This window comes from Clavispora lusitaniae (assembly GCF_014636115.1).
Source record: "Clavispora lusitaniae strain FDAARGOS_655 chromosome Unknown tig00000003_pilon, whole genome shotgun sequence".
In the NCBI taxonomy this organism is placed as follows: Eukaryota; Fungi; Ascomycota; class Pichiomycetes; order Serinales; family Metschnikowiaceae; genus Clavispora; species Clavispora lusitaniae.
Window position 1 is genome coordinate 579,959 of NW_027093975.1, and position 23,371 is coordinate 603,329.

At 44.0% G+C, this 23,371-nt stretch overlaps 13 protein-coding genes across 13 annotated transcripts; 7 read left to right on the forward strand and 6 right to left on the reverse strand. All coding sequences in view use genetic code 12, as the record gives it.

Annotated features, from left to right (window-relative positions):
- Positions 1–135: 135 nt before the first annotated feature.
- On the forward strand, positions 136–1,881 carry FOB63_000290 (uncharacterized protein; the record flags this gene model as incomplete). Its single annotated transcript, XM_002619083.2, has 1 exon — positions 136–1,881. One exon carries the CDS (start codon positions 136–138, stop codon positions 1,879–1,881), a length of 1,746 nt encoding a protein of 581 aa, XP_002619129.2.
- Positions 1,882–1,968: 87 nt separating this feature from the next.
- Positions 1,969–4,125, reverse strand: FOB63_000291 (uncharacterized protein; the record flags this gene model as incomplete). Its single annotated transcript, XM_002619084.2, has 1 exon — positions 1,969–4,125. One exon carries the CDS (start codon positions 4,123–4,125, stop codon positions 1,969–1,971), a length of 2,157 nt encoding a protein of 718 aa, XP_002619130.2.
- Positions 4,126–4,832: 707 nt separating this feature from the next.
- Positions 4,833–6,092, forward strand: FOB63_000292 (cysteine protease; the record flags this gene model as incomplete). Its single annotated transcript, XM_002619086.2, has 1 exon — positions 4,833–6,092. The coding sequence occupies one exon, from the start codon at positions 4,833–4,835 to the stop codon at positions 6,090–6,092; it is 1,260 nt and encodes a 419-aa protein (XP_002619132.2).
- Positions 6,093–6,294: 202 nt separating this feature from the next.
- SSU72 (RNA polymerase II subunit A C-terminal domain phosphatase) lies at positions 6,295–6,972 on the forward strand (the record flags this gene model as incomplete). The annotated part of the gene is made up of 1 exon (XM_002619087.1): positions 6,295–6,972. One exon carries the CDS (start codon positions 6,295–6,297, stop codon positions 6,970–6,972), a length of 678 nt encoding a protein of 225 aa, XP_002619133.1.
- Positions 6,973–7,197: 225 nt separating this feature from the next.
- On the forward strand, positions 7,198–9,435 carry FOB63_000294 (ribonuclease P/MRP protein subunit; the record flags this gene model as incomplete). Its single annotated transcript, XM_002619088.1, has 1 exon — positions 7,198–9,435. The coding sequence occupies one exon, from the start codon at positions 7,198–7,200 to the stop codon at positions 9,433–9,435; it is 2,238 nt and encodes a 745-aa protein (XP_002619134.1).
- A 545-nt stretch (positions 9,436–9,980) lies between these two features.
- On the forward strand, positions 9,981–10,310 carry FOB63_000295 (YciI family protein; the record flags this gene model as incomplete). Its single annotated transcript, XM_002619089.1, has 1 exon — positions 9,981–10,310. The coding sequence occupies one exon, from the start codon at positions 9,981–9,983 to the stop codon at positions 10,308–10,310; it is 330 nt and encodes a 109-aa protein (XP_002619135.1).
- Positions 10,311–10,621: 311 nt separating this feature from the next.
- Positions 10,622–10,942, reverse strand: PGA48 (Pga48p; the record flags this gene model as incomplete). Its single annotated transcript, XM_002619090.1, has 1 exon — positions 10,622–10,942. One exon carries the CDS (start codon positions 10,940–10,942, stop codon positions 10,622–10,624), a length of 321 nt encoding a protein of 106 aa, XP_002619136.1.
- A 1,632-nt stretch (positions 10,943–12,574) lies between these two features.
- FOB63_000297 (mRNA-binding ubiquitin-specific protease) lies at positions 12,575–15,376 on the reverse strand (the record flags this gene model as incomplete). The annotated part of the gene is made up of 1 exon (XM_002619091.1): positions 12,575–15,376. The coding sequence occupies one exon, from the start codon at positions 15,374–15,376 to the stop codon at positions 12,575–12,577; it is 2,802 nt and encodes a 933-aa protein (XP_002619137.1).
- Positions 15,377–15,833: 457 nt separating this feature from the next.
- FOB63_000298 (uncharacterized protein) lies at positions 15,834–16,751 on the reverse strand (the record flags this gene model as incomplete). Its single annotated transcript, XM_002619092.1, has 1 exon — positions 15,834–16,751. The coding sequence occupies one exon, from the start codon at positions 16,749–16,751 to the stop codon at positions 15,834–15,836; it is 918 nt and encodes a 305-aa protein (XP_002619138.1).
- A 777-nt stretch (positions 16,752–17,528) lies between these two features.
- FOB63_000299 (uncharacterized protein) lies at positions 17,529–19,064 on the forward strand (the record flags this gene model as incomplete). The annotated part of the gene is made up of 1 exon (XM_002619093.1): positions 17,529–19,064. The coding sequence occupies one exon, from the start codon at positions 17,529–17,531 to the stop codon at positions 19,062–19,064; it is 1,536 nt and encodes a 511-aa protein (XP_002619139.1).
- Positions 19,065–19,218: 154 nt separating this feature from the next.
- On the reverse strand, positions 19,219–19,653 carry FOB63_000300 (uncharacterized protein; the record flags this gene model as incomplete). The annotated part of the gene is made up of 1 exon (XM_002619094.1): positions 19,219–19,653. One exon carries the CDS (start codon positions 19,651–19,653, stop codon positions 19,219–19,221), a length of 435 nt encoding a protein of 144 aa, XP_002619140.1.
- Positions 19,654–20,470: 817 nt separating this feature from the next.
- On the forward strand, positions 20,471–21,787 carry FOB63_000301 (2-aminoadipate transaminase; the record flags this gene model as incomplete). The annotated part of the gene is made up of 1 exon (XM_002619095.1): positions 20,471–21,787. One exon carries the CDS (start codon positions 20,471–20,473, stop codon positions 21,785–21,787), a length of 1,317 nt encoding a protein of 438 aa, XP_002619141.1.
- Positions 21,788–22,128: 341 nt separating this feature from the next.
- FOB63_000302 (uncharacterized protein) lies at positions 22,129–23,280 on the reverse strand (the record flags this gene model as incomplete). The annotated part of the gene is made up of 1 exon (XM_002619096.1): positions 22,129–23,280. The coding sequence occupies one exon, from the start codon at positions 23,278–23,280 to the stop codon at positions 22,129–22,131; it is 1,152 nt and encodes a 383-aa protein (XP_002619142.1).
- Positions 23,281–23,371: the final 91 nt, after the last annotated feature.

Below are 23,371 nucleotides of genomic sequence, written 5' to 3' on the forward strand. Positions count from 1 at the left end.
CGAGGTGCCATATCGTTATATACCGAAATGTATTGTAAAGGTATATCCTTCACGCTGAGTTGTGCGCATAAGCTACTTTTTTTTTCCTATCAAGACTTGTAGATTAATACATGCTCTGAAACCAAGAAACCTACTATGAAGACATGCTATTACGAACTTCTTGGGGTTGAAGCGACTGCAACAGATTCTGAGCTCAAGAAGGCGTATAGAAAAAAAGCTCTTCAGTTGCATCCAGATAAGAACCCTCATGATACAGAAGGTGCAAATGCCAGATTTGCCCTTGTCAGATCTGCCTACGAGGTCTTATCTGACCCGCAAGAAAGAACCTGGTATGACGCCCACAAGTCTCAAATTCTACGTGATGAGGATGATTTTTCTGCTTCGGATGCCCCAGAGGAAATGGTAATCCCCAGTATATCAGTGCAAGAGCTTCTACGGTATTTTAATCCATCCCTCTTTGCCCAAATAGACAATTCCCTATCTGGAATGTACAATGTTGCTGGTCGTTTATTCGAAAGATTGGCTGCGGAAGAGGTCACGCATGGGAAGTATCAAAGACTCCCGAAATTCGATCTGTACATGGATGATTCTGCTAACGTCAATGCTCTTGATGAGAATGTCCTCTTGTATCCCAGATTTGGTAACTCGCATACAGACTATGCCAATGTCATCAGAAATTTCTATAATACTTGGAGCAATTTTCTGACTGTAAAGAGCTTCAATTGGGTAGATGAATATCGATATTCTGCTGCGCCTGACAGACGAACGCGACGTTTGATGGAAAAGGAGAATAAGAGAGCTAGAGATGCAGCTCGAAAGGAGTATAATGAAACGGTAAGAAAATTTGTTGGTTTCATTAAGAAGAGAGACCCTCGAGTGAAAAAGGGTGCTGACCAGATAGAAAGTAATCGAAAGAGAATGCAAAGAGAGAATTTGGAGAGACAAGCTAAGGAACAGAAGATCCAAAGAATGGCTGAGATTAGTAACCACACTGTTCAGGACTGGCAAGAAATGGATTTGCAAGAGTTGGAAGAACTCGAGGCAATATTGCGTGAAGAATACAACTTTGAATCTGACGAGACCACAGACAGTGAATTTGATGAATTTGAAGATAACATTAATGAAAATTACTACGAATGTTTTGTGTGCAACAAAAATTTCAAATCCAAAAACCAGTTTGAAACGCATGAGAATTCAAAAAAGCACAAAGAAATGGTAGAGTTATTGAAAGAAGAAATGCGTCAAGAGGGTATTGAGTTGGGTATTGATAAAGATGACATTGATCTTTCTGAGTTTGAAACCGCCAGCAGTGGGGAGTCAGGGAATGAAAGCACGAATATGCCTAATGAAGAAATTAGCTCCAATGTTGACGAGCTGAAAGAAAGCTTCGATGTTGTCGAGGATGAAGAGAAGAATTGGAGCTCTTATGAAGTCGACGATGTTATTGAGAGTGGAGAAAGCGAAAATGAGCAGATAGTTGAGAGCGTCAAGAAGAACAAAAAGAACAAAATCAAGAAGAAGGGGCCAGCAAATATCGAGAAAGATTTGGAAGACAATGGCAATATCTTGGATGATGAACTTGAAAAGATTGTGAACGGAATTAGCTTAGAGGATAGCGATGACGATTGGGCTAACGATAAAAAGAAGAAAAAGAAACCGAAGAAGAGGTCAGAAGCCAGTAAGCTGCCCTCTGTCACTGAGCTTCCCTTGGATGATAAAGCTGAGAAAGCTATGCCTGCGAAAGTTCCAAACGGCTCCGAAAGATGTGAAGTGTGTAAGGAGATTTTCACATCAAGAAACAAACTTTTCCAGCACGTCAAAAAATCAGGACACGCCGCTCCGATCTCAGATATTAAGAAGAAAGGGAAGAAAAAGCGTTAATGAGGCAAAAATCCTACATAACTTTTTATTTAATTCTATTAGACAGCATCAACTGGAATGGAATTTCGTTTTCACATACTCTATAACCTATCTCAAACCAGTCTTGGATTTTTTAACTGTCGCCATCAAGGGTTCACTGATACCCTTGTTTCCGTGGGCACCCAACCCTTCACCTTTGACCCAGCCCAATTTCTCTAGTAATTTACGACCAATATTGTTCGTTCCGATTTCCGGAGCCTTAGCACCAACAAGATCACCTTCTTTCACATACGCTTCATTAATTGGTCCACGACGAGATTTCTTTCCGTCGGTCTCTGCAATTTCTTCCTTTGTTCTCGATTTAACATCAGAACGCTTGAATACCGGCCTTTGTCGCATTATATACGCAATTTGATTGTAATCTGGTAAATAATGGAATGTTTTCCGAGTTTTTGCCACTTTCATATACATCTGAAGACCGTTTCCGCCACATCTTGTGCAACGCATATTGTAACACGATGAAAGCTTATTGATCGTCTTATTCCCATGGGGATCAAGAGGGGGGAAGCTCATCGTATCACGGGACACGTCATGCAAAAAGGTTTCAAACTCTTGTTTAATCTCTTTTATGTGCAATGAATAGTCATATTTCACACTTAAGTCATTGTCGACCAAAGCTTGTTGCTGCCTTTTTTCCTTCTTGCGAAGCTTCTTGTCTCTTCGTGACAGCTTTTGATACTGAAACTGTTCCATTAGTGACTCTCTTATTTCAAGATCTAGATCTGTCTGAATCTCTGGTTTCTGTTTCTTTCCTCTTCCCTTCTTTTTTATCGTTTGAGTAGGAGGAAACTCCAATTCAGAGATGTTCTTCTGTTGTCTTGCGAAAGCAAGTATCTCTTCGAGACCTTCCTCATCTGAGCCTAAGAATTGGTTGTCTATGCTCTCGTCATCCAGATCCTCCTCGGATAAGCGCATCAGGTTTTCATCATCCAATTCATCTTCATATTCATCTGCTCCATTTACCTCCATTAGTTGAGCCATATAATCTTCGAATGCCGCTTCTTCATCTGAATCCTCGGATAGTTCAAGATTGTCGTCAGATGCCAAATCTATGAAGCCTTTGGATGTCACTTTATTTAAATGATTGAGTGTTGGCAACAGGGCCTCCACTGATCCGTTTTCAGTTGTTGTCTTCAACATAACGTGACCAATAGTAAGATGGGGATCATGTTCCGTAAATGCCTCATACTTGTCATGTTTCTCGAAATTAGTTGCTGCGACTGTTTTTCGTGTTTCACGGTGTCTTATAACATCATGGAACTCTTTTTTCTGTACATTATGAGTGGCTAAGATTTCTTCATCGCCTCTTTCGTCTATGACGAACATATCAAGTTCTTCACTTTCGCCATCGCTGGGATCAGAATCCAGGAATTCCACAGAATCATCGAGATTATTGTTATGATCACCTATCAAAGCATCTTCTTCCTTTATGAAATCCTCCTCTTCTTCCTCAGCAAGTTCCACGTCTTCCTCCTCCTCTTCAACAGCCACATCTTCCTCCTCTTGAACAGCCTCGTCTCCCTCCTCTTGAACAGCCTCGTCTACCTCCTCTTCAACAGCCTCGTCATCCTCCTCTTCAATAGCCTCATCCTCCATCTGATCAAGCTCCTCTCGATGTTCATCAACATTTGGACGTTCCTCTTCTTCGTGTTCATCATCTCTTAGTTTGTCCTGCTTTTCAGTCATCCGCATCCTTTCTGTTTGTGTTTGAGACTCTTCTTCATGGGTGGCGACAGTATTGCCCTCACTTTCGGTTGTCTTTCCGACAGATGTGTCCTCTTCCATCTTCAACATTCCCATATGTTCAGTAAGGGTATCATTTTGCTTTTTGTTGTAATTTGCGAGCTTTTCAATAAGGTCTTTGCTTGGATCATAAAGGGTTGTTGCTTTAACAAACTCAATCGGGCGTTTCCTTAGAGGCTGCTTCATAGTTTGCTCCATATGGCGATCTGTAAATCTGGCTTCATCCATCATATGTCTGTTTGGCCTCTTTGACAAGCTTTTCATTGATACTTGAGGCAATTCTTTGCCTTTATCAGGGACATACACACCTGAGTTCAAGTCCATTAACTCGGGCATATCGTTTCCCTTTCGATGGCCACTGGCTTTGCCTCTCGCTTTTCGTTTCTGGGTCTTACTGAGGCGGAAACGACTCCCATTTCCTCCGCCTCTTCCACCTCTGGATCCTCCTCTGTTTCTGGGCATAAGTAGGAGTAGTAAATATCGAGTGCGACCTAACTTAAAATTGCTAGATGCGTGGGTTCATTAGATCTCGCACACAAGTAAAGAAAACAATAATTGTGAAACATAGAGAGCATAGGCAATTTTGAATTCATGACTGCAGTTGTAGATTATCCCCTTTTCAAAAAAAAAATTAAAACAGAAACCCTTTGCGGCCAGAAGATCATCTTGCGCAGGTGTAGTGATCACTTTCTAATTCCATGTTGAGTGATTGTGCCAGAGACAAATAATTCTGTAGTTCTAAAATCCTATAGTGAAGATCATCTGGTATTTTTTAGCCTTCTATACCTTTTTCTGTTCGTTTTTCTTGTTATTGTATTTTTCCATTGGTGATATATATTTTTTATTTTTGTAAGGTTAAAGAATTATAAGTGAAAACTTGTAAACACTAACAAGAAATCAGGGACAAGATGAAAAATTGAAACAAGGAAAAAAGAAACCACTCACATATATTCCATTTTCCTATCTATTCGAGAGAGTTTGTTTTGTATTTATTTATTATTAAGTTGTATAAACTTATAGATCAAGACGAGATAAAGGCAGAGATAAGGAAGAAGTTTGTGCACTCCCCTGACATAATAGCCTCTCAAGCGAAAGGCAATTCAATATAGCACTTCCAACTACCGTCGACCAAACTATTACAACACAAGATAAGTCGGGCCACTGACCTTATGACAACCGATAATCAAGAAGATGGGAATGCCATCGAAGCTCAGGTTCAACTTTTGCAGAACACCATAGCACAATGGTGGAACAGGGTCCAATCAACAGAACTGGAACAGTTAGGTAGTTCTGATGTCACGATTCTAGGCAACCGATTCCCCTTGGAAGAAATTTACCCAGTCATAAATTCAAGATTATGGTTCACGTACCGAGCAGGGTTTGAGCCCATACAAAAAGCGGAAGATGGGCCTAGTCCGTTGGCGTTTTTGAAGTCCATGATCTTCAATGTGAGGCCGAGTATGGCTTTGGGAGGCTTATTCGATAACCAAAATTACTCTACTGATGTAGGGTGGGGCTGTATGATCCGAACTTCCCAGTCTTTATTGGCAAATGCTCTCCAAATGTTGATCCTAGGAAGAGACCACCAAAGTCCCCAAGCAATCCAAAGTGCTCCGGAAAAAGTTGAAAAAATAATTCAGTTATTTGGGGACGATTACACCTGTCCCTTTTCATTGCACAACTTCATCAAGGTTGCATCGGCTCTGCCATTAAAAGTTAAACCCGGTGAATGGTTTGGCCCAAGTGCTGCATCTTTGTCTATCAAAAGGCTTTGCGCCAAATTCGAATCAAATGAGATACCGAACATCAATGTGTCCATATGCGAGAGTTGCAACTTGTATGATGAGGAGATCAGGGGGATTTTTGAGGAGAGCGAATCTCCTCTTTTGATATTGTTCCCTCTTCGACTCGGTATCGACAAAATCAACTCTATCTATTATCCCAGTCTCTTGCAATTGCTCGCTTTAAAACAGTCTGTGGGAATTGCCGGTGGGAAACCTTCTTCCAGTTACTACTTCTTTGGATTCCAGGGCTCGAATCTTCTTTACCTAGATCCTCACAATTTACAGGCAGCTTCATCAGACCCCGGAACATACCACACAAGCAAGTTCCAAACATTATCAATTTCAAATCTTGATCCCTCAATGCTTGCTGGAGTGTTAATCAATGACTACGATGACTACCTTGACTTCAAAGAGACGGTTGTCAAAGAAAACAAAATCATTCACTTTATGGAGAATTCTCGAATTCTACAGCCACCAACGTCTGACTATAGAGAAGATTTTGTCCAAGTGAGCTCAGATCCACCGGATCCTGATATTGATGATTTCGTAGAAATCAATGAGCCCTATGTGCAAGATGAGGAAAGGCAAATTACACCAGATTCTGTGGGTCTGCAAGATATGTTGGGAAAGTACGAAGTTTTATAACATCATTTAGCCTCAAAATCCAGACGGCCTTACAAGGGCAGGTACCTACAGTATGGCTTGTTTTCAATTTGAATCTTTTCAATGTATGGATTATTTCTGAACTGGGAGCGCGCACTACTCATTCAACTTAACTAGTAGACTGTATCAGACTAACTTTCAGAGTCAAAACATTAAATACTTCTCTCCCTATTCATCACATTCAATGGTGGCGGACAGCTTAAAAGTATGCACAGTATGTGCATCAAATAATAACCGTTCTATGGAGTCCCATAAACAGTTAAAGGATGCTGGTTTTGATGTCAGCTCTTTCGGAACAGGATCTTCAGTCAAACTTCCCGGACCATCAATAGACAGACCGAATATCTACGAATTTGGCACACCTTATGAGACCATCTACCAGGATTTGTTGTCTCAGGAATACAGGAAAATGTACGAGGCTAATGGGTTGATATCAATGTTGGACAGGAACAGGCATGTGAAGAAAGCACCCGAAAAGTGGCACAACAATGCAAATGCTGGAAAGTTTGACCTTGTCATTACATGCGAAGAGAGATGTTTCGATTCGGTAGTGGAAGACTTGATGAATCGTATGAACAATAAGTCCGAAGATGCAGAAGAAAAAGATGTCCGGAAGGTGGTGCACATCATCAATATCGACATTAAAGATGATAATGAGAATGCTAAAATTGGTGGCAAAGGCATTGTAAGATTAGTCAAGATGATTGATGAATATCGTGAAAAAGAGAAGCAAAGGAAAATAGACGAAGGTGATGAAGACCAATACCCAGTTTTATTGGAAGATAACATCATGAAGATACTAACAGAGTGGCAGAGAGAACATACGCATCTACCAACATTGTATACCGCATCATATTACTAGATGTATTATTTTATAGGGATTCATTTTTTTCTCCAGTGCATAGTATAACAACAAACATCATATAAACAACTAAGTAGAAGATTCGTTGACCACAGTAATGCAAGCCAATTGGTTAAAAGTGTATTCAATGTGGGGACCAATTTGTGTCGCATAGAACTATCGAAACTACGGTATGAAAGTCGCGATGAGTATTTTCCATCCTATATCATTCATTCTTGACTATACATGCCCCCAAAGCCCCCACCTAATTCCAAAAAGACAAAGCTTTATAACAGCAGGGCTATCCGGTCAGAGTCTGTAGACCCTGCAGTGAAAGATGGTGTTCTAGATGTTTCTCAATTTCTATCGTCTCGTGAGTACGAAATCAGAGCATTTGAACAATCACAGCTCAACACAAAATATGCCACATCAACACGAGTATTTCAGAGTTTACCTAGGACACTTCGAAGAAGAACAGCTTCGCACAATGTGAAGAGGATTCCTAAGCGATTGAGAAATAAAGCTCTCAGAGAAATGCAGAACTCGGTCTCAGGGACACCAGACAAAAAACCCCACTTACGTGGACGAGAATTGTACCGTTTGAAGATGCAGAAAAGGCTTTTACGGTTGGCATCGAAGATAAAGGAAATGAAGGAGCTTCCAAGGGTTCAGGGTACGTCTGTTCAAGAGAAAATCAAGATTTTGAATAAACAGATTGACGAATCGAGAAAAAAACGAACAGTTTCTCTCAACAATAAGGTTGGGGCCCATGATATTTGTGCAACAAATGCTTTGGCACCCAAACCATCGGGGAACATGAAGTTTGCTCATAGACAGAAAGAATTTACATGGTGCCCTACGCATATCTGGCACGCAAAGAGGTTTCACATGATGAAAAGATGGGGATTTCAGATTCCATTCAGCCCCAACCAAAAATGCTTCAGATCAACAAGTAGAGCTGCTAAGCAAGCTACCTTGGCTTACGAGACATCGTACTATGGAGAATTCATTACGGAATTCCCCACAACCGAGTCTCTATGTGCATGGTTGACAACATTTACGAAGTACAACAGTCCTGTTCCTGAATGGCTTTTGGGACTGAAAGTATACAATGACTGGATCTATGTGGACGATAAGAAGTTTGCGTTAGGAACTGTTGTGGTGGATTTACCTCTCAAAAAGATTCTTGTTAGGGTCCATCCTAGTGTCTATGAAGATTTCTTTTCCAAAGTTGTGGAATGGGCCCCAGAAGGTGTAACAACAATCGACTCTCGCTTTGCTCTCGGAAGTATCCAACTACACGGGCCCACAGCATTACAGTCATTAGCCAAAGTGTTGCATCTTGAACTGGCGTCGGCCGCAGTTTCTGATGCCTGGAGATGGTGTTCGCAAGTGGCAGACTCACTGAATATTCCAATAGGGACAGTGTTTTGTTTTTTTGCAAAAGACCCCCGCTTCTGGAAGCATCCAGTGAATCCACCACCAAGCAGCAAGCGAGGCGGAGACTTTCTTTTCGAGAACCAGCGTTTTGTGGAACCTTCTGTCCTCTCTTCCCTTTTACTGTCTGAGGGCCGCACTGCTTCATACGACAATATGTACTCGTTGAAACAATTGGGCAAAGAATTCGCTAACCACGACCCGTCTTCTACACATATCCACGGCGCATCCAAACTTCCCGTACTCATCTATAAAATGGCAAACGGGACCTGGTGCGTGAACATGCCGTGGTTTTGGGTCCAGCCAGTGTGGAGCAAGTTGGTGCAGGTGAAGAGCATCAAAACCGCTGGAATGAGACAGGAGCACCAGATCAACTTTGAGCGTGGCATTGCAACGTACCCACATGATTTTCCTTATCTATTCGAGGGTTACAAAGAGCACTTGCTACTTGAAGCGGCTACGCAAGCTGCCCGCGCAAAACTTCCTTTAAGTAAACAAGCACCGATGAAAGTTGAAGGACGCTTACAACTCGGCTGCGATTGGTTTTTCCTTCGGAAGTGGATTTTTGGCATGAAATTAATTGATAGAAAGGACAGCGTTGCTGCCCATGGTGAGTTTACTGAAGAACGCGTGCGCATTATTAAGAACACAGACGATTTGGCACTAGTGATTGCCAACACAAGGCCAGAGTCAGAAAAAGACAGTCCTATCGCCCTCTTTAGTCGTGCCGATCCAACTCACAGGGCAATAGTTGAGGGCACTTACAAGCCTGATGTGTCCAAGTTTCCTGCCCTTCCCGTGGTGCAGGTACATCTAGAACTAATTGGAAAAGGAACAATTAGAGATAATGCTCGAATTTACGAGGTGACCAAAAATGTCAGCATGGAAAACCTTGTTGGATTCGTTACTAGCGGTTCTTTCAATTTCAGACAGGGTTCGCCTACTGGAATAGGGCTAATCGCTGCTCACTGTAAGAAGCAGCAAAAAGTCTATGTCCGCAATGTGGGATGCACCACATATTCACCCGCAAGGATACGTTTGATATGAATGTGATTCTGATTTCTAGGGCTAGAACGAAAAAAAGAGTTATTTACGAATTATACACGATCGAAGCATAGAGAAGAGAAATAGTAGGACTACGAGTCGTGTACCGACCAAGAACAATGTATAAAAGCTCCAGCGTCGACGCACCAAAATTTTTTCTCTTCATACTTACCTTGAGATGCTACAGGAGATCAAGTAGTCTTGTAGCCGTGGCGCTTCGTTTGCATTGCACAGCGCTGCGAGGTGCTGCTGCCAACTTCTCTATCAACAGAGAACGTCTTCCATTCCCAAGGAAGCTTCGGCTTTCTTCGATTGGTTTGGACGGGTGTTCTCTGGGGGAAGTGTGGATCTTTTAATTTTTGATTTCTCTCCACTACGACTAGAATTTATTCAGTCTTAGCACTTTTTAGTCTGACACAAGTCTGAAGATTTTGCCAGAATAAAAAGCGTAGATACCGAGGAGGCTGCACTGCACACTAGCGGGGAAGCTACAAGTACATACAAGTACCCACTTTTGAAATGAAACAGAAGCAGTAAGAAATTCCTCAATGACAAAGATTCCTAAGAAATTGGAGTGGCTCGTGATCATTTACGACAAACCATTCAATCGGAGATTGGCATTCCGTGCTGAGCATCTCCGGAAGGTGCCCGAAAAGGTAAAGAGTGGCGTTATCACCAGTTGCGGCCCAGTGTTTGAGGATGAAACAAAATCGCGGTTTTTGGGATCCAGCTTCACCATTCAAGCAGAAAGTCGGTCACAAGTATTGAGCATTCTCAAGGAGGATATCTATGCCCAGGAAAATGTGTGGGACTTTGACAATGTGGTGATTCACCCCTACTCGCCCTATTACCGAAGCAGACAAGATGTGCCCCAATAGGGCAGGTTGTATTACAGAATCGGGAGTACCAAAACAGACATTAGTCATGAGCACTGCCTGCAGTACATGCGTCTGCATTGAGCGCGAAGCGGAAAAAATTTTACGCCACAGGGAAAAAAAAGTTGCAGAAGGTCTTCGCACCAAAAGTCTAGGCAAAAAAATAAAGTGACAAAAACCAGTCAAAAACAACTACAATGTAAAAGTATTCTGTCCAGCGTATAATTAAGCTATTAAGTAAAACTAAGTTAGACGCAGCCAAACGTAATCGTGCAAATCACTCGGCGCAGTACAAACAATTGCTCTTAACAAGCTTAGAAGAGAGCAGCAGCGACAGCAGCGACACCGGCAACGGCACCGACAGCAACCTTACCGGCAGCGTTGACAGTAGAGACAGCTGGGGCAGCGGAAGATGGGGAGGTGGTGACGTAGGTGGTTGGGATGGTGCATGGACCAGTGACAGTCAAGGTGGTGGCCTCAGTGACGGTGATGGTCTTGTTGTTGACAACAACCTTGGTTGGCTCTGGGCAGTAGGTGGTGTAGTCGGTAACAACAACGTCGGTGGTGACGGTGACGTTAGAAGCAACAACAGCGGAAGCAACAGCAGCTGGGACGATAACCTTAGAGAATTGCATTGTAAAGTAAATTAGCGAGTGACGAGAGTAGTGAGGAAAAGGAAAAAAAAAGTCAGGTCAAGGTGGGCGAAGCGCCAATTTATAGAGAAGCGAGAGGGCAGACACACTGTGTTCCTGCACTGGGAGCAGAATCTTGCCGTCCATGCTATGGTTGCGAAGGCAAATCCCAGTGCGACCTTCCTGTTGCGGAAAGTCAAGCACCCGATGCGGAACTTGCGTGCACACAGTTCCGGCACACAGCTGGTGAGTTCCTCGAGAACATCGAAAAACCGCACCGCCACACAGGAAAAATGAGGGCAATCTATTTTAGGAAAAAAGCCCGCACGGGAAAACTTTCCGTTGCTAGTGTTCCCACCAAGAAAACGTGTGCGGGCTTTTCCTTAATCTCCGCCTGCTTACAGGACTAAAATCTGTCTACAATTGCACTTTGGGGCCCCCATGTGCTCCGATACTTTAGGTTTATATATCGGATTACTTTTAAGCTTTGACTGTACGCCTCTGGGGCATCGGGTTATGATCTGAAACAGATGGCAGTGCTCAAATTTTCCTCACGGAGGAAGATCACTGACATTTCGCACCCCGAGCGCCCATACAGGAGATGCCACACCATGCAAGGCAGAGAAAACTTTTTCTGTCCAGCTTGACGCCGCCATAGAAGCTGGCAGAGCCTATTTCCCGATGCGGCCGCGCCTATCATGCGGCTCTTCTTTGTCGATTACACCTGACTGGGTTTTTCCTTCTCTTCGCCTCGAGGTGGTGATAGCGCAGAATCCATTAGCCACCATTTTCTCCCGTGTTTCTGGCGCTTTTCCGCCCGTGTTTTTTTTTAATATCTTTGTATGTTTCTGTTTTGCATCGGGTCGTGTTTACTCGTGTTTGCTCGTGTTTTTTTTTCTTATGTTTTCTCGGTTATGAGTACTTAACGCGGCGCGAATACTACTGTCCACGTTGATAGTGCGCGAAAGTGTTTGTTGTGCTATTTCCCCTTCGGGCGGCCGTATGTGGTTGCCGACATGTCGAAAGATCGCCTTTAGATAATGCAAAGTGAAAATACGCACGGAATTCTCCAGACTCATTTATTAGCGCAAAGATCTCGCAAGAACTCTTGAAAGCATGTTGGTGTTATCTCGTCTTCGTGTATTGGTGAGGCAGAACTATGGATATTCATCGACTAGTGACTGAACTTGCCGATGAGTAATGTAACTCAACATTAGTCATCGAGCCCGGCTATCTTTAGTGCGTTTTAACACTTTTAGTAGCATGCAGATATTCCTCACGTAGTTAGCAAAGCACAATCATCATGCAATACCCTCTGAAGCCCTGTCCAGGCGAAGGCTTTAGTCCCGTTTTACATATTGGATTCTACAACTCTCGCTTCCCCATATTGACTTTCTTATTGTCTCCTTTTACTGGCTACAAAAGGTGCAGAAAAGAAGTTTCATTATGGAGACGTCCCATAAACTATATGAGTATCACGGTTCAGCATTAACTATATAAATCATGCAAAGTTTCTCTCAGTTCATACACTTACGATAATATTAGCCGCCCATCGTCCATTCTATCACCATCATTCGTAAAGTACATGCCACATATTGAAAAGATATCAGCCATTTTCCAGGACACTAACAAAACCTAGACTCTCTGGTACATCAAAATGTACGCACTTTTATCTCTGGCATCTGGAACGTCAACAACCATATCCGCTGTTATGGTTTCGACAGCTGTATCGTCGATACGGAGCCACTTCTTTTCCCTCTTATTACGCAAGACATCACATGTGTAGTGACCTCCTTCCGCATTTCTTCCGTGATGATAAACCACACCAATCAAGCGGTAGTCGCGCTTTTCAGTGGGGCGAACACCACTTGAGAGACATTCGAGCGGAACAGTTAAGTCCAAGCCGTACTTTATGTTCTTCATGACTTTTTCGATCGTTCCAATATGGTGCGTACTGATCAGCTTAGAGTCTTGTTCGCCGTTCTCAGACGTTGCGATTTGCGGTTGTTGGTGCTCAAACGAGAATCTCTTGAGTTGGAGAATCAACACTTGAGGTAATTTTTCAATGAATGACTGCTTACGTGCGATCACTTCTTTACCAGCTTCGATCTTATAAGGAATTTTTTCCACTTCTGTAATCCTCAACAATGCATCTTCGATGGTTTCAATCTCTTTGTGAGAAATGTCCACCTGTATCGAGCGGTATGGGTCAATAGTAATGGATTGGGACACTTTTGCCTTTGGAACAGTCAAGACACTTCGGAAACTGCCTCCAAAGATTTCTGTGATGGGAGAAGGCTCCACCTCCATCACACGCTTTTTGTTCACTTTTTTTCCGCTTCCAACCTCAGACCAACCCGAGTGATCACCTTCCAGTTCTTCCGAGTCTTCCACTTCTTTGCTCTCAGTACTACGCACTAAACGTGCACCGCTCTTCATTTTTAGCTTGAGTTGTTCAGCAAGGTGAGGATCTAGCGATTGCGAATACTTGTTGTACAACATTTCCAACATTTCCGGCAGAACACTGGCTTCGGCTTTGACAAATTCCTCATGCAATCCATCAAGTAGATAACCCAAAAATTCTTCGGCGTCCTCCTGTTGACCCCACTTCAAGTGCTTAAATTTAGGATTTTCAATCAACTTCATGTACAAACTTTCGGGTGACAAGGGCTTCCCAACAACGATGCCTTCGCTATTCAACAGCGAAACATTAGGCTTGGAAGAGCTTGGGATGTTGATAAAATCCTCAATGAAGCTGATCGTGGCATCAAGCAAAGGAGTAGGCGATGTCTTCCCTAGCGTTCCAATAGACTTTTCTTGAACATGACGAAGCAACTTATTAAAAGGCTCACACATCACGAGACACTGTAGCACAGCATTCATATAACAGATATTACCTGAGTTTGTTAAGCCGCGAGGTTTCACCTCGAACATTTCACATGCATCTAGATTGAAGTTGGGATCCAGTAACAATTTCATCGCGAGAAGGCCGAGCAGTTGCGGATATTGTTCAGTCTCCACAATTTTAGCAGTAACTGAGCTGCCAGCAGATACTTCGGATGTCACATTAGAAGAGGCTGGTTTGGTGGCCACAGCACTCTTTGGTTGCTTCTTTGAGCTTTGCAAGATGGATGCCCAGTTCAAGTTTGCCTTGGGGGATGAAATGGAAGGGTCATTAGAGTCATTATCATTAGATTCGTTGCTAGTCTTGGTGCTAGGGAAATTGTGCTTGTAGTATTCATCATTAGAGTTGTGGTCTTTGAGCTGGTAATAGCCGTATGGATTAACGGCAAGGTCACCATCGACTTGCTTTATAAATTCATTGGCTCGGGCGTTTTTCGCTTCAGCGAGTTGTCGGCGTAGTTGAACGCTCCTCTTGCGTTCTTCTGCAAGCTCAGTGGCGGAAATGTTGAATATGAGTGGCCCACTAATAGGAACTTTTGCGTTTTCGGCATACAGATCAGTGGTAGCGCTGCCTGGTGTAGCAGCAGGCGTATGCTGGGATCCATGCTGTGATTGTAGTTGTGGATGCGATTGGTTTGCTTGTGCTTTAATTTCAGCAGCTTGAGTGGTTTCCTGGTCTTCTGTACTTGGTTGAGGAAATTCTTCTGAGTACTTGGGAACTTCTGGCTGATTAGGCTGGATTGGATCCAGGTCATGCTGAGGATCATGCTGAGGCGAAGGACCATGATTTTCTGGAGTCACAAATTCCAGTTGAGATGCAGGCGGCAGTGCCGAGTCCAGCGGGATTATATGTGAGCCTGAACCGTTTTGCTGGTATCCATAAGGTTGGTGGCCTTGGTGATTATGCTGACCCTTGGGGTGTTTTTTCCGATGAACATATCCGTTGGCATGCACATGGCCCGTATATGGTTGAGGTGAATTGAACTGGTTGGCCATGGCATAAAACTGATACTGTTGGTACATAAGGTCCGGGTATCCCATGGCCATGGGATAGTACGGGAGCATCTGATTACCGTATATGAACTGCGGCTGCTGGGAATAGAACTGCTGTTGGGGATAAGGCTGTGGTGCCTGAGGATACTGCATTTGCTGGGCGTAGAGCTGTGTCTGACCGCTTGGGTTGAACGGTGCCACGTCACCTCGGAAACGCCGCGGACCGGCCTTTTTGGCTGTATCTTTGGTGCTATTTTCCTTATCCTTGTCTTTGTCATTAGAGCCATCAGAAGAGGAGCTGAGGGTTTTCTTAGAATTAGAGCTTGCGCTAGAATCGGAGTCTTTGGGTTGGGTGTCTTTAGAAACGGACACCTTCTTTCTATCCTCTTCTTTGATGACTTTTTCTTTGTCATCTTTAGCTTTTCTTGTTTTGTCTTTCACGACATCCTGTTCTGAATGCAAGGCATCAGGGTTTTTCGAGCCGTTGGACATGTGTGTGGACATTTGTGTGGGTTTGGACAAAACGGTTGGTTTAGACATGATGGGGCATTGGCAAGGAAAATGAAAGAATGCAAGGCCGTTGAGGAAAGACGGAAATTAAACTGATACCAGTGATGACGTATAGGACAAGATAGAGTCCGAGATTAAGCCTGGACAACGAAGCAAGCGGAGTTGGACCACGCACTTTTCAAGCGAAATAGCCAATGGACACGAACTTTTGAGCGGCGGTGCGAAAATTTTTTCAGCCTCGACACGAACAGATAAGGACGGAAAACGGAAGGATATGTCAGCAAAACGGGAAGAGAACGAAGGCGCCTAGAGTTTTACAAGAGATGGAAAAAGGGAACAGGAGGAAGAAGAAAGTAACCCGGGAAAACGATTCTCAGGACTTTGTAGACTCCCCAACCTGGAAAAATGACACCTCGTTTTCCTCTATTAGGTGTAGGCCGATTAGACAAGTTGCGGGCCAGGCGGAAAGAAGAAGAGGCGCCTCACTTCATATCTCGCGTGCTCGCGTGATGCGACGCACGCGTACTGGGAGCGCGGGATTGTATGCCAGTAGCACTAGAGCAAGCAAGTGCATGCACACGGGGAGCGGCGTGGCGTGATTGCAGCGCGAGCCTTGGAAAAACCGGGCGAGCAAGCCCAGAGTTTGCGCAGCGACTTGGGTTCCCGAGCGAAAGTGGCCCACACATGCGCGCGAAAATGGCTCGCACAGACAGAACCAGGCGTGCAAATCTGCCAATACCGTAGGTGTCTGCAAAGGCTCTGGGCAAGTCTCCAATTTTTTTGGGACTTGTGGCACATGTTTTCCTTTTGGAACTTGTGGACCAAGATGCATCCCGTGTCCAGTTTCCGCAGCTGGCGGATCATCTCTAGCATCCGTCTGCATTTCACTGTCCGCATGCACCTCCAAAGTGTCCAAGTCTAAGCGAAGCCCGAGCACCTCGAGCATTGCGCGCGCCCGAAGAAGACCGTGGACGGGCGCCGCTTGCTGCTCCAGTGTTTGGCGCGGAGCCAAGTCCACGCGCATGAACACAGGTACCGGCGGCGTTTGTCCGCGCATGTACTTTTGCACCGCTTCAGGCGCACTGTGGTGTTCGCCGCCCGCGACAAGCGCCTCGATTCCACCGTCTGCAAGCGCCAACGCCGCGGAATAGAGATCCCCAAAGGCATACGTAAGCAAAACAGTCTTATCCAGATCCACGTGGACCGTCGAAACATTCTTGCATTGGCCGGCCGCTACTGCTTTTTCCACCAGCAGCCGGATTGCACTAACAAGTTCCGGGCGCGCATCGTTCAATGTATCTAAAAAAGTATACAAAGAGTCGACGTAGGGGCGGCGTGATACGAGACCCGGTGCTAGGGACGGGACAAGCGTGAGAATCGCCGCGTCTTGCTCAAGAAGATCCATCGTGACGTTGATGGGATACACGCAAGGAAGCCAAACGTGGAGAAATTTCTTTGACGTCAGAGACGCGCGTAGACAAATGTGTTTATCCTCGAAGAGATGATTTGTTGTGCGTTCCGAGAAGCATGAACATCAATCACCAATTGAGAAACAAGGTTATCTAGTGTAAGTTACGCGCAGACATTTGGACGTTCGTACGACCGAACTGTTTTCCATCAATTTAGCCTTTCCTTGTCGGTCTTACTACTGGCATTTGCCTATTTGCTTCGCCTTACTTATCATACTGCTTGAAGTAATACCATTGTACATTTATTTTTTCATACATATTGATGTATTTGTTTGTTGTTTGAGCATTGTGATTCATGTAAGCAGAATCTACTGCAATCATGTTTGTGAAGCACAATAAATCGACTCGGCAACGCTTGAATGGGAAATACCGGCAACCTGGACAACCAGCGAAAGATACAGATCCAAGGAATATATCCACTTTTTTTCATGTTTAATCTAACGCGTAGTTCTCTGTCAGCTCACTAGTCTGGAGATTGGGCACACATAAAGTTAAGCACACATCGTGAATAATGTAGTTCCATCTCGTCTTGATTATTCCAGCCTAATCGTCTACGACCACATAATGAAGAAAGGAGAAAAATTAGAAATAAATTGATGCCATTCAATTATTGCTGTTGGTCCTGATTACAATTCATTTCCGATATCCATCACAGTTAACGATATCGCACCCGCATCCACCTTTTCTCCACCCGCAACAAACCTTTCTTCTCCATGTGGGTCGACAATTTGCCTCTCGACTTGAAGGCAAAAGTCAGTGCCCTTATCCGAGCGCAGCCTTCAAGCGAATTCATTCTCAAAGAACTTTACGACTACATGGCACTGAGCCCCGAAGCAAAAAAGAGAAAATTGGCTTCTCCTGCTACCAATGGACAAGAAAGCCAAAATAACACAGGGGCGGTCAACACTCCAAACACACAAAGTGCTACGCCTAATGCTGAGCCTCACACAGACCAAGGGCCAAATGCGCCGATCAACCCAAACGAGGTGATTTTTGAGCTTTCCAGTTTGTCATTTACTTCGCCCATGAGACGAAAGATGAATCTTGTCTTTCATTTGACAATTGCACCAGACAGCACGCCGCATCCGCTATTTTCTGTTGTCAATGTGAACACTGGGATCCCGGAAATCTCAATCGGCAACTTACGCTCCTCAATCAAGTTATGTTGTCTCATTCCAATTCTAGGAAACTCGACTTTACCCACGAAGAAAAACACCGCCATGTTGTGCTTCTGGCTTAATGATGATCTGGTAGCTGACCCCTCGAAGAACGATCCCATCATCTGCACATTCAACTTAGACTTGGTCAAAAAACAATTGGCCAAAGACGGGAAGATTCCGCCCGATGCCGAGGCTCGTGTGGCCCACATGGCATCTAGTCCCGACGGTATCAAGCCCATTAATGAGCTCATTATTGATTTTTTGGAACGGCAGTTCAGCTTGTGTGGCATCAGCTTGTTCAACTTTATGCCTTCAGCAAAAGTGTTCAAGAACCAACTCAATATGAACTTTGATTCAGTAATTGCTGTATCGGCTCAGGGCAACTCAGTCAATGATTTTCTTGCAGTGGAGGCCTACAAGGGATCGAAAGAGGGCGCACTCCTTTTAGTGTCTCCATCTCCTGATAAGGCGTTCCTAGTTTTCGGTTTCAAGAAACCAATTACAATATTGGACTTTTCCAGCATTAAAGATGTTTCGTACAAGGACATTTCCAAGTTTACATTCACAGCAGTGATTACTTACGATGACCACCTTTCAGGGAAAGAAGCGACTCTTGAGTTGAGCATGATTGACCAAAAGTCGCACCAGGCAATTGACGAGTTCATCAGGAGAATGAATATCGCCGATAATTCGTTCGACAACAAGTTTAGAGAAACTGCGCCAAAGGAAGACAATACTGGTGCTACAGGAACAGAAGCTTTATTAGCGGAGGGCAACGATGATGATGACGAAGAGGAAGATGTTTCTTACACGGGTGAACCACAGGGCGAAAGCGACAGCGATTTAGCAGAAGAGTTCGATAGTAACGCCGAAAGTGGAGAAAGCGATCTAGAAGCAGAATCGGGTGACGAGACTGAGGGAGAAGATGAAGGAGAGGAGAACGAGATCAAGGAGGAGATAAAGCAAGAAGTCATTGAGGAAGTCAAACAGGAGGCAGGAGAGGCGCCCGGCATCATGGCTGAAGAGAGTAAGGAGCAATACGTAAAAGTGGAAGAAGAGGAAGGGGCTGTTCTGGAGCAGATTTCCTGAGAGGAGACACGGGAGTCTCCGTTGTAGATTAGAACTAATACAGCGCAAACCAAAAAGCGTAGATTCAGCTCTAATGCAACTAAATAAATACATATACCGCGAGCGAGGAGAGAATATGTCATTTTTTGTCAGTGTTGTGTTCACTATGCATCAATCATTTGTAGGCACTGCCGTACTTGTCCAACAAGTCGTAGAACTTGGACGATCTCTTTGGGGCAGTGATTCTGTGGTCCGCTTCCAAGTCGAACTCGTGGAAAACAGCCGCCTGTTCTCTTTGGTCACGCAATTGGTGCAATCTTCTGTTCAACAATTCTCTGTTTCTTTCGACAAAATGGTCCACCACGGCGTAGCCTCCAACGAAAACGCCGACGGACAAAATGTATCCGGTCAATCTGTCCCATGACCTTGGGTATTGCTTGCCCACAAGCTGGACCTGGACTCTTCTGGTGACCACACCAAGAAACGTGCTAAAAATTAACCCTGCTGTAGATGGCATTATGGTTCTTGCTAGGAAGTGGTTCATTACAAAAGTTTTCGTGCGAGTATGATTGGGCCGCGGACACCCGTACACCAGAACCATGGTCCACATCACAGACTACCGGTTTTCTACTAGAAAGAGAGTGGTCATCTATGGCGGTAAGGTGTTGTTGAAGCCATAATTGTGTGTTCAATGTGCGGTTTTCCTTTTTTTTTTTTTTTTTGCCTCAATGTGTGAGCATATGTCTTTGTTCTTGCTGTGCGCCACTTGACGTTTCAGAGGCTTTAGATTAGTGACTGCAGTACGTACCGGTAATGACCAAAGATAAAAATGGAGAAACTGAAGATCCAAAAATCCCATTGACTCCTGATTTCATTGAATTTTATTTAACTAAGATGTTAGATATTCCGGTTTAGATTTAACTCAGGATCACAATTTAGAATTAAGTTGCTATTCTGTCACGAAAAGTACAAAGTATGTGCTGATATCTATCCCCCGTAGCCAACATGCTCTACTAATTCAACCAGAGAAATTAAAGTCTCCAAAGGCAAAGGGATTCAGAAGCAAATGACTTTTGGAGCAAGAAAGTCAAGGAATAGAAGCTTGAAGTATTGCATCTCTCCTATCTTTTGAAGCATCCTTGTGCTGTGGCATCTAGAAAAATCTCTTCACCACATAATGTTCCATCAATCTTCTCAAATCTAAGGCATGAGAGAGTTAGTTCTCGTATTTTGACACTATGATAACAGAAATTTCAAGAATCTAGGTCCACTGTCCCGATTAGTTAGCCAAAGGACTGTACACTTTATCGGAGTGTGATATCGCGCTATAGGCGGAATTACCTACTCGAGGCGGAATTCATTGTGGAGAGGTACAATACGAGAAAAAACAAAACGAAGTATCAATTACCTGTCAACCTTCCTCCAAAATGGCTGCTCCCAAGACGATAGATTTCTTTAAAGGCCATGCTACTTTAGGCCTATTGCCTTCGGACCAAATCGCCGCTGCCTATGATAAGATTCTCAAAGAAGAGCCATATCCACATTATCAGCGGGATGCTCAGAATACCCATCCCCTCCACTATGGAACAGATCCTGGAAACTTGCGGATTAGAGAGAATGTTGTCAAGTGGGCCAATGGGAAGTTTGGCCGTACGCAAAATGACCCCAACAAAATCAACCTAACTGGAGGCGCTTCATATGGCGCAGCAAACATATTGACATCTTGCACTAGTTCCTCTGTCACAATCCAGGCATTTGCAGTTTCTCCCACGTACTTTTTGATCAATTATGCATTCATGGATGCTGGCTTTGAAGGGAAAATGACCGCCATAAAGGAGACTCCAGGAGAAAAATATGATATTGATATCGATAGGTTAGAGACAAGGTTGAAGGAATTGGATGCAGAGAATGGACTCCAGGAAGTGAAAGAAACAGAAGTCAACATCTTTGAAGACCCTACAGGCCGTGGCCCGAGAAAAATGTACCGTTATGTCATGTATCTTGTTCCAACGTTTTCTAATCCTGGAGCTATCACATATTCTGTGCAAACGAGGAAAAAGTTGCTAGAGGTGGCCCGAAAGCACGATCTCCTTTTGATTTGTGATGATGTATACGACTACTTGTGTTACGATCTTCAACCGAAAGTACCCAAGCTAAGCCATTTGGACGAGGACAGCTTACCTGATGGTTTCAAGTACGGCAACACCGTTTCAAATTGCTCCTTCTCGAAGATTATAGCTCCAGGGTTACGCGTGGGTTGGCAAGAAACAGCCACTCCGCTTTTAGCCAAGCAGTTAGCTTCTACCGGAGCCAACATCTCCGGTGGAACGCCTGGTCAGTTAAGCACATTTGTTGTTAACAACTTCATCTTGTCCGGAGAGTTAGACAAGAGCATTGAAGTATTTGCCAACGCCTTCAAATCTCGTGCACAAACTTTGCGGTCTGCTGTAGCCAAGCATCTTCCAGTAAACCATATGAAATTTTATGGCGGCGATGGCGGCTACTTTTGCTGGGTCTACATCGACAGCCCCAACTTTGATCTTGAGCAAACGTTGAAGATTGTCCAAGAGAAACATAGCGTCCGCATTCCAAACGGAAACTTCTTCGAAGTTGCTGGAGACCCTGTTGGATGGGGCAAAAGCGGAGCACGGCTATGCGTGGCACTTCTTACGGAAGAGGAGATAGAAGAGGGAATCGAAAAATGGGGTTCTGTGATCAGAAGCTTACATCCCGAATTATACTAACGATATCTAAATTGTTAGTGTGGACTCTAATATAGCAAGAAAGTATCTTTCAGCGTAGATCTTGGTGTAAACTTTTTGAATTCTCATGAATTTTCAATAAAGGCGAAGTGTTTTCATCTTGATACTCTTAGCACAAAACATACCAGTAATGTTGATAAAATTTGTATAAAGTTAGTAACTATGCTCCGACCTTTTCATTTTTTTATACTGCGCATCGCGGTTACCCGCATTTGTTACCAGTTGGGACTTCTCTATAGATTACTAGGGCTTGAGAGCCAGGCGTCTATAAAACCTTAATTCAGTAATTTAAAGTAAAATTAGGGACAAGCGAGAAAAACATCTTAACCAATTCTGCGAGTCCTTGTCCTGGCTGTTTGAACTTTTTGTGACGATGCCTCCACCTCATTCGAAAAGCGGTCGAGAATTTCATTTTGTTCCTCCACTTCTTTGTTGATGGCCTCTCCAATCTGGCGCTGTCTACCAATAACCATCCTGAGTTGCTCTAACTCTTGGTCTTGTTGCTGATGCATTAGCTTTTGCTGCTGAAGCAATTCCTTGTTGTTCAAGGCAAGTGTAGTATTTGTTTCTTCGGGCGGAGTGTCGTCTCTCTTTGCAAAGATCCTCCTCAGAGAAGATTCTGGCAAATTGGAAACCTTCGGTGCCTCGCCCCGTACGACTTTCTCGACATCGGCCTGAATCTCTTTAAGCATATTATTTCTCTTTGAATATTCCCCGTGATCTATGGCGCCGGATTTCGACAAATGCTGCAAACTTAACGAGAGTTTCTCCAAATTAGGGCGAATAAACTTATTAGCATTCTCGCGGGCGGCAAGCTTCGATGCCAAATCTGTGCCTTTGCCCATGTCGCTTGCATTGAAGCGGACTATACGTAGGTATGATAGCCATTGGCCTTTATTGATATCCGCAACATCATCGTCAATAAGGAATTTGGCACTGGATTCATCCTGTTGGTTTTCCTTGAATAGCTCTGGAGTGAAACGGAAACTTACCGGCAACCCAAGAAACTTGTGGACAGAGTCTCTGTTCTGTAAATCTCGGTCACGCACAATATTCGATAAGAATTCTGTGAGCTTCACTTTTCTCTCTGCAACAATTTTGGTGCTGTTGTTGAAAAGGCCTCCCTTGGGCGGAAGCGGATAAGGAAAATCTCTCTGGGAGATTCCTATTTCACTGCAGAGGTTTTCTACCAACGATACAAATTCAGAGTATCTTCGGGCCACCGAAATCGATCGTAGGGGAAGCGTAACGGAAATATGGTAATATGTGACCTTGTTCTCTAAAGAAGTGTCATTGATTGAGATGGTGGCCATTATTCTCCAATTGTGTTTTCCTCTTCTCGTCTGACTGATAACGTTGTGGAATCTGCATGCAGGCTCAATGTCTAGAGAAGACTCGTCACAACTATAAGAATGGCTTAGGTATTTGCTAATTTGATGAGGGTAGAACAAACCCGTAAAATTGGGAGTGAACATGATTTTGCCGATTACTGGCAAGCACTATCGCCAGCTTCCAAAATAGGAATCTAGACCGCTGAATTCATCTAGACTGGTAGCCAGCTAGCCC